General features: G+C 43.9%; 1 protein-coding gene across 1 annotated transcript in view; it reads left to right on the plus strand.

Moving 5' to 3' along the window:
• Nucleotides 1-8,998, plus strand: part of LOC142194316 (piRNA biogenesis protein EXD1-like) — a 48,628-nt gene extending 39,630 nt beyond the window's left edge. Inside the window, exons 11-15 of the mRNA XM_075263785.1 lie at nucleotides 78-182; nucleotides 478-558; nucleotides 3,798-3,941; nucleotides 6,448-6,630; nucleotides 8,516-8,998. Coding sequence (XP_075119886.1) covers nucleotides 78-182; nucleotides 478-558; nucleotides 3,798-3,941; nucleotides 6,448-6,630; nucleotides 8,516-8,998 — 996 coding nt within the window. The remainder of the gene's footprint in view (nucleotides 1-77; nucleotides 183-477; nucleotides 559-3,797; nucleotides 3,942-6,447; nucleotides 6,631-8,515) is intronic.
• Nucleotides 8,999-9,856: the final 858 nt, after the last annotated feature.

Below are 9,856 nucleotides of genomic sequence, written 5' to 3' on the forward strand. Positions count from 1 at the left end.
ACTTATCATGTTCCATACTTTTCCACTGTCAATTGATACATTGCCCTGTGACTTTTCCTGCCCAATTTGTCTCCTAGGTGGCAACCAGAAGCCATGTTTACTTATTTGATATAGCAATACTCGGACCAGACGTCTTCAAACAGGGACTGAAAGCTGTGCTGGAGAGCGAGTCAGTTGGGAAGGCGAGTAGTAGGCTCAGCTTGTTATCCAGATATATCACTATTCACTCTTAGGCCTCACGCACACAAGCATTATGCATTTCTTCGGCTGTGTTCACATCTACATTTGGGACCTCCATCTCATGCTCTTTCAAAGATGGTGGACAAAATAGTGCAAAATGCTGCTCTATGCACCATGTCATGCTGTATATTAAAGAGCAGAACAGTACACGTGTGAACCCAGCCTTACATGTGTACATACAGTATTTTACATGAGTAAACAACCTGCAGTGACCACTTGTTGATATGTCTGTTATAGGTCGTTCATGACTGCCGCAGGTTATCGGACTGTCTCTTTAACCAGTATGGGATTGTGCTCAACAATGTATTTGACACTCAGGTAAGTTGTAAGGATACTTTAGTGGGGTTTTCTGTAAATAATGCTTACATAGGCCCTGTCGTTTCAACAAACTTTGCATAAATGAATGGTACAGACAATGGTAAGAAACTTTGTAATATAACTATAAAAAGAATTGCTTCATTTTGCTCTATTAAAGCTGTTCCCTGCTCAGCCTTCTGCTAAAAATTTTCACTGTGAAAATCACTGTACTGTGTGTAGTGTTCTCTTCTAGAGATGAGCGAGTAGAATTCAATTGAATAATAGTACTCGGTCGAATACCATGCGGTAAACATTTGATTCCCCTCACACTTTCCCTTGGCGCTTTTTTTAACACCAAAAACTATGCAGGTGAGGTATTCGATCGAATATACGCGCTCATCTCTATTCTCTTCTGCTCCGGTTAGGTTCACATCTGCACTGGAGTTTCCATTGGTGAATGGCAGAAATCAAAGACTGCCAAAAATCAGCGAAAAGAAAAGACCTGCACGCAGAACTTTTTTTCTCCGCTGCTTTAGGTTTTGAAAATGCAGACACCTGACACCTGGATCCCATTATAGTCAATGGGGTACACCAAACTCTGTGTGTAACCGAATGACAGACTACAGCACTAGTGTGAACCTAGTGTTACTCTGTGCAATGTATGGCAGCTAGTCACCTACCAGTTAAGAGCACCTCTCACGTCCTCATACATGAGCGGTATTATATACTGCTAGAAAGCCGACTAACACACACATTCTGCACACTGTCAGTTTTCCCAGTACACGCCGTGGTGCAGGAAATATCGGTGCTGATATCTCCCCAGAAGGGCGGGCCTTACAGCCTTGCATCATTGAGCTGTGAGGAACAACCGCTCCTCCTGACAGTACAAGTCTATGAAATAATACTATCAGAGGGGCAGCATTTCTCACAGCTCAGTGATGATGCTAGGCTGTAATACCCACTTTTTGACAGTGGGGGCATATCGGTGCCGGAGATCTCCTACACCAGGGCGCATACTGACTTACTAGCAGTTTCTAATACTACACATCTTTGAGGACATGAAAGGTCCTCTTTAAGAGTGGAATACAAATTCCAGCTACAGTAGGCAAAGGAGAAAACTGTTATAAACTGCAGAATATAAGTAACATAATGACCATACAAAGTGTTACTTCTCATGAAAACATATATACTGTAGCAGCTTATCTTCAAAAGTCAAATGGAACAACAGGTATGCTTTAAAGCTCACTTCCAGTTACAACTTTTCATAAATGAATAGTACAGGTGAATATCAGAAGCTTTGGAATATATTTTATTAAAGAAATCTGTTTCCTTCTCCAATATTTATATAGAGCCACACAGAAGTCTATGGAGAAGAGAGGAGGAGGCTGTTAAGCATAGCAGATCACAAGCCCCCCCCCCCCATCATTTTCCATATGTATTACACAGCCCTGTATTCCATACACAGTAACAGTCAATGAGAGGCATAAACCGCTCAATACTGAAACAAGGGAAAGGGTGAGAAAATGCAAATTTATTGAAGTGTATTACAAAATGTACTTGACACAAACACCACCTGAAAATCAAAAGTTGTCCATAAGTTTACGCTTTAAATCCCCCTTGGTGCCACAGGTATCTTGAGTTTATAACTCCCAACTGCATCCATAGGTTTCAACATGTTGGTTGCCTTGTCGTGCACCTTCTCCCAGGCTGTGTCCCTTTCTATGGCTTGTATTTGTTCATGAGCCGAATTTGCCAATAATGGCACAGGAGATCATGTAGCTGAGAAGGCAGTCATGCAAAATGCGGCAAGGACTAGGTGCAAGGCAATCTCCTTTAAAGGGAACCTATCAGGATCAACCGGGGCACTAAACAACCCACAGGTCCTTTTTGGGTTAGTGGTTTAGTGTCCCAAGTAGCTCTCTTGTAACTCTACCTGTGGCCACTGGTAGAGATGAGTCCAATGAATCTCATCGGACCCATGACTACTGCTCCCAACACCTGCTCAGTTGTCCATTGAAATTGAAGTACACCTGTAACATCTTTGCCCGTCTGGGCTTTGGCGTCATCATCTGGCCGCATGCTGCAGCGCAGGAGATGTGTTCGGCTGTGATTTCTTCCCTTGGGTTCTTCTTGCATTGTATGAACACTGTCCATCTCCTTCAACTTCATTTCCCTCTGCTCCTCTAATAGTTAATTTCAGTCTTGCCCTGTGATTGACAGCCTATCCACCTATCATCTCCGGGGCGGGTTCTTCCTCCCTATTTATTCTAGGCTCACATTCACATTGGTGCTTGCTATTGCCTTGTGCGTGCTAGCTTTTTTCTGTCGCTGTTATTACTTGTATTCTAATCCTTGACCTCTGGCTTTCCCTACTGACTATTCTTTTGGACTTCGATTTGGCACCGCATTGCTTGACTGTTTCCTGACCCTTGGCTAGCCCTTTGTTGTTGTTTTGTCTTGTCTGCGTTTTGTGTATCACATATACAGGAAGGGACCGTCTTCGAGTTGCCGCCTATTACGTAGGATAGGGCCTGGCAAGAGGAAGGGACAGTGGGGGGCTTCAGCTTAGGGCTCACTGTCTTTGTGCCCCACCCATGGGTTTCCAGGAGCTACTGGGGAATTGCTGTCCTAGCAATTCCTCAACAACACCTCTGCTTCACTGTGCATGTACTTTTTCAGCTCAAGTGAAAGCGAGCACAGGGGTACAGGTGAATTTTTTTTTTCTACTTGATCAAATTCCATGTCAAATTCCTACAAGCGAAAATTTTTGCCTCCCTATCAGTTCAATGGGAGTTATCAGGTGAAATCCATCTTGAGATCGACCATGACACTTATTTTTTTATTAATTCCGCATTTGCTTCCCTGGAATCCATCTCAAATTTAGTACTAAATTCTGCCATGAACATACCCTAAAGGCTTTATTTTCCACTTTGTGCAGAGATAGGGTTACAACAGGGCTATTTGGGACACTAAATTATCAGCCCCTGTGTAGTTTAGTGTCCTAAATTCATCTGACAAGGTCCCTTTAATGTTCATATAACATAGTTCTGCATCATTCTCATATAATATGTATTTCAATATTCTTCACTATTTTCAATGTCTGTCCTTGGTTTTTATCAATGTAAGCCTACTTGTCTACATATGGAAGCTAAACCAGATGACCCATTGATCAGAAACAAATCTCATTGTCATTTTTAGAACGATCCCTATAAGGTCACTACGTAGCCATGTTGTTCACTGGTATTCTGTGTGTGTCTTAGGTGGCTGACATCTTCCTGTTCTACATGACCACTGGTGGCTTTCTCCCACAATGTACAAATTCCTTAGAGGATTGTTTGACCAAGTATCTGGATATGGAATCCTCTAAGATCTCATTCCTGCCAAAGACAAAGGAAATAATCAAGGTAAAAGCGGAAAATCTGTAGCGTTTTACTGTAACAATGAACTAAATGAGATTTGAGCAAATCTTAACCATGTTCTGTGGACCCCCCTCCAGTCAGCTGGTTGTAGAGCAGGGGTAGGGAACCTTTGGCTCTACAGCTGCTTTGAAGCTACAACTCCCATCATGCTCCATTCACTTCCATGGGAGTTCCAAGAACAGCAGAGCCAGTATGTATGCTGGGAGTTGTAGCCTTGCAACAGCTGGAGAGCCGTACGTTCCCTACCCCTGTTGTAGAGGCTGCAGTGGTCGGGGGGAGTATTGTGCCCTCTTTATTGAATACCAAGTATAGCATCATATATTGTATAGTGGCTGTTCTTAGTATTGCTGCTAAATCCCATTCACTTGAATGGGACTGAGCTACTGCTGTACCATGTGACTGATGAACGTGACGTCATCGGCACAGAGAAGAGGTTGCAGTGCTGATGAAAGTTACTGTCTCCTCAAACAGCTGATCAGCGGGGATCCCGGCTGTTGGATCACAAGCAATCACATATATTCTAAAAAAAACTCCTTTAGGCCTCACATTGTGGAAATGCAGATTTTTTTGTTGCTGCCAAGAGTGGATTGAGCAGAAGGTAGAAGTAAAAGAACTTCCAATATATTTCCACTTCCTTCTGTAGCCATGCGGGGCTTTGGCTTAAAGAGGACCATTCATCAGATCGGGCACAGGCAGTTCTATATACTGCTGGAAAGCCGACAGTGCGCTGAATTCAGTGCACTATCGGCTTCCCCGATCTGTGCCCCGGGTAAAGCGCTATCGGTCCCGGTACAGTAGCGCTTTAGTGTCAGAAGGGCGTTTCTGACACTTAGCCAGGGACGCCCTTCTGCCCAGCAGCGCCTATCACACTGTACTGTGGAGCGGGGAGGAACGCCCCCTCCCTCTGCTCACACAGCTCATCCATAGACCAGTATTATCAGGAGGGGAGGGGGGAGTTCCTCCCCGCTCCACAGTACAGCACGATAGGCACTGCTGGGCAGAAGGGCATCCCTGGCTAAGTGTCAGAAACGCCCTTCTGTCTGTAAAGCCCTACGGTACCGGGACTGATAGCGCTTTACACCGGGCACAGATCGGGAATGCCAACAGTGCGCTGAATTCAGCGCACCGTCAGCTTTCCAGCAGTATATAGAACTGCCTGTGCCCAATCTGATGAAAGGTCCTCTTTAAAAAACGGCAGCAAAATCTGCAATAAAAAAAACTGCATTTCGGAAATGTGGAGCCTGAGTGGCAGATTTCTGTGGCGTATACAGTACCTCTGATCTGGATGTACTATGAGGGCCCTTTCACATAACTGTATTTGGGTCCATTTTTTTCCTGATGCTGTGAGTATGGGAGAGTAGGCTCGCAGTAGTTCTGACACTATGATAAATCAGTATGGTGCGGTGAGTTCACTGCGGTTTAGCCATGACTGTATTTGGCATGAAAAATACACTCAGTAGGTTTTGGCACAGTAAACCACCAGCATGTCCTTATACATGCGAGGTTTAGTCTCCCAAACCTGGTCATGTTAAGTCTGCCCTGGGTTCTTTTATAAAGCCTTAGTACATACCGGCAGATGAGTGCTCCGGGCACATGAAGCCAGTCAGTATATCTCAGCGTCACTGTGCACATCCTCAATATCATATTTGTGCACAGTGAAGCGGAGGTGTACGGACCTCAGACTCATCACAGAAATGAGCATGTACCAGGAGCGCCCATCTGTCAGTCTGTACAAAAAGGGTTTTCCCATAAACAAAACCATATTCAAACCTATAGATAATTAAAAGTTAAGCATTTTTACAAATATGAATAAATAAAATGTCGCAGAATCTTAGGCCCCATGTACACAACAGAGTGTGCTTCCAATGTGGGCAGAGTTTGCATTGGAAAGCACTGAGTGACATCTGAGTGTATTCCATGATGCCCTCACGTCAATGGGGGCTTCCCTTCAATTCCATTCTGATGAGCAGGATGGATTGGAAGCCCCCATAGAGGTGAATGCATCACCAAATGCACTCAGATGACACTCGAATGTCACACTGCAAACTCATCCCCACATTGGAAGAACACTTGGTAGTCTGCATGGGGCCTTAAAAAATTTTTCTTTAACCATCTTAGTGGTGACATCTGTTGCCTTGATGGGTTACCAGTGGATACAACCATGAATTCAGGAAGTTTCTGTGGTCTGACAAATGTCAGAAACCCAACTATGATTCTCTTTTGTGTTTGCTCTGCATTACTTTTCATACTTTTGTCCATGTAGTCACTAAAGAGCACAACCTTTGCCATAATATAGCTGAATTTTACCATCAGCACTATGGACACAAGACATGGACTTTCAGTCGTTCTGCTGAACTGAGACAGATGTAGACAGTGATCCAAGTACAGTGATACAGAACTGCAGGGGTCCACCTGTATGCACTCCGTCTGAAGAGCTGAAGGATGTTCTCAGTAACCTAACACTAATATAGAACATATGTGTCTTTTATAGGATAATCTATTTTGGTCATTGCACCCATTGCCTTCATTCCTGCAGAAAGCTTTAGTGCTGGAGGCGTCCTACATCCTCTCTCTTCATATGACTATGACGAATGCAATGATGGCAGACTTCACATCAATAGTGGCCGGTTATCTAAGAGTCTATGCAGACAGTGATTTCACAAGTTCATTGCAGGTAACACTGATGGTAACAGCAGCATTACATATATCTAAGGGCCCCTTCACAAGGAGTTTACGCTCCGCTCATTCAAACACGTATACACAAGCGCTTCAAAACACATCCCATTCACTTCAATGAGAGCGCGTGTAAAGCCGGCTTTATGTGCGCTCCCATTGAAGTGAATGGGATGTGTTTTGAAGCGCTTGTGTATACATGTCTGAATGAGCGGAGCGTAAACTCCTTGTGAAGGGGCCCTAACACAACAGAGTGGCTGTATCTGGTAGAGTATCCAATTTTGCTGGTAGTTGCCACACATTGAGATCTTTCATATATTATAAGTGGTTTGGAAGAGATAAAGGTGTTGGTAGACTTCCTTTAACAATGTTAGATATATTATAAAGAAAAATATAGAGGGAAAATGGGAAGAGGGCAAAGAGGGGAGTGAGAGAAGGGGATTGGGGATAACCTGTCTGTAGTCCCTGAATTGGGCCATCGGCCAGGATCCTTATCCCTTATCCACAGTGAACAGTAGGACAGGGGATCGAAAGTCTCCCTAAGGCCTCCTTGTGAATGGACTGCACATGCGCTTGCGTGACTGGCACTCCATTAACTTCTATGGGGCTTCAAAGACTGTAATCTCCCTCAGCGCCCACAGCCCCATAGAAATCAATGGAGTTTTGAGTGTTGGTCACATAAGCACATGGGCCCTCCATTCACAAGGAGGCCTTAGGGTCCATTCACATGGAGGAAAATGGTGTGGAATTTCAACGCTGAAATTCTAGCAGAAAAAGGAACCCATTGAAGTCAATGAGAGGCTTTTTTTCAGCACTGAAATTCTTCACCATTTTCCTCCTTGTGAATGCAGCCTTAGGGAGACTTTCAGTCTCCTGTCCTGATCACTGTGAGGCCTATTGATCATTCCCCCAGCAATCAGACACTTATCACCTGTCCTGTGGATTTGGGTTAAGTATCCGTACCGGGACAACTCCTTTAAGGCAGCCCATGATTATATTTACTTTGGCATTAGCTGTCTGGCCCTGGTTGCTAAAATTAAGAAGAATTAATATGTGAAGATGGAAGTCATTCTCCAGAGTTCTCCAGAAAGGGGTCCAAGTTTGATACTTTTAAAAGATCTGAAGGGTACTATGCTCGGCATTATGGCAGTGGCAACAATAAGAGGGAAGTGAAGGAATCATAGCGTCTAATTTGGAGAGAACTTGGTACCAGATCAATGATTTCTAACCTGCTTTCTGGAGATGACAAGAAAAACAGGTGGCCATGAGATACTATCAAGATCTTTGAGTTTCAGAATAAATTCTAATCCTTTAACCAGTTTATGATGAGGGAGATGAAACTGGGAGGGGGAGGGGACATGATATAGATCAATGAGAAAGTGTCTTATTTACCCCATAGTGGGGGCATTGTGAACGTTGGTCTTGATCTCTCCTGTTCTGGTGGAGGATGTGTCTTATTTATGAGGCGTTGCATACTATGCCAGGCCATGTATCTTCACTGAAATCTACTCCAGTCTATATTGGGTTCAGACTTCGGGCATCATGTACACTAGTTTTCTGGCATAAATGATAAATCTGATAGGGGTCAATGACCCTGCCCCCAGCATGCCCTCGCTAGACCCCCTTTTCAAAAAGTGACAAGGTTGGAGTAAAAACCCAATGTTTGTGACTTTTTAATGCCAGAATGCTAATAAATGGGCCCCAGTGGTGTCTTAAAGGATATTATGAAGTTGACAAGTTGTCCAAATACCTAGAGGACAAGGTTCTGAGATATTGTTGAATTGCTTAAGTATTTTAGTCCTTTGTAAATTCTCGATACAGTTTTTAAAAAGTTTCTCTTGTTTTATGGAAGTAAAATTCTGCTTTGTCACGACCTTTCCTGGCAGGTTCCTGGTGCCACGCTTCCATGTCAGTTCATACAGTTTAGGGACCTGCAGAGAAAACGTCAAGAAAAGGCTGTGAAGGATTACGTGGTAGATGAAAGCGGTTTATTAGCAAAGCCTGGAAAAAATCAAAGTGTCTCTGGAAAAGGCCAGAAAGCATCAGATAAGACTCAGATGTCCCAAGATCTTCCGTCTTCTACTTTAGACATCAAAAGAGACCAGTCGGAGACAGGAATAAACCCTGTCAATGTAGTTAAGTCAGAAGGACATAACATGGGACTTCACGTCGCTCCAAATGAAACCAGAGGCATCAGTCAGAGTGTACAGGAACGTCTTGTGTGGTCAGCTGCTCAGAGCTCGGGTCACCTCCAGTTCCCAGGACAAGCCCTGAGCCCATTTTTTTCACTTTCACCAACTACCCGAGTTGATCTTAGGATAGTAGGTGCCCAACTCCTGGCCAAGACTACCTATGCATGGCGTAACTAATACATACGCATATGTAGGTTTGCATTTCACACTGTTTGCAAGTATATTAAAGTTGTATTTACAATAAAAAAAACTAAGGGTATGTTCACAATGTTCAATTTGCAGAGGAATCTCAAGTAGTCCGGTTCAAATTCCAGATTTTTATGGAATAGTTTTCAGGTGCCACGTCGCATTTGCAGGACCCCTGAGGTGCCAGAACAATGGAAACCACCCAAAATGTGACCCCATTTTGGAAACTAGACCCCTCAAGGAATATTCCAAGGAGTATTGTGACCATTTTGACATAACTGTTACACAGTTTTATATACCGTATTTTTCAGGCCAAGACATATCAGAGTATAAGATGCACCTAGGCTTTAGAGGAGGAAACTAGGGGAAAAAAATTAGGGTAAAATATTTAATATATGGGAGTTGTAGTTTTGCAACAGTTGCAAGGCCACATTGACAGGTGACCCTGCAGCTGTACAGGGATGCATAGAGAGGTTTTTTTGCAGGATCAGATACACGCGTATCACATTGAAAGCAATAGGAAAAAAAGCAGCCCATTCACTTCTATGGGGAGCGCACGTATGCCGGCTCACATAGAAAGCAATGGGATCTGTATTAACGCCGCTGATTCGGAACATGTTAGGGTGCCTTCACACAGCGTAGCGCGCCGCTCCTTTAGACACGTATACACGTGTCCAAGCACGGCTCTTCAAAACAGAGCCCATTGACTTCAATGGGTGCTAATATACGCGTGCTACCCATTGAAATCAATAGGTAAAAAAGCCTCCTATTGATTTCAATGGGTAGCGTGCGTATATCGGCACCCATTGAAATCAATGGGCTCTGTGTTGAAGCGCCGCGCTCGGACAC

The sequence above is a fragment of the Leptodactylus fuscus genome, chromosome 1, assembly GCF_031893055.1.
Source record: "Leptodactylus fuscus isolate aLepFus1 chromosome 1, aLepFus1.hap2, whole genome shotgun sequence".
In the NCBI taxonomy this organism is placed as follows: Eukaryota; Metazoa; Chordata; class Amphibia; order Anura; family Leptodactylidae; genus Leptodactylus; species Leptodactylus fuscus.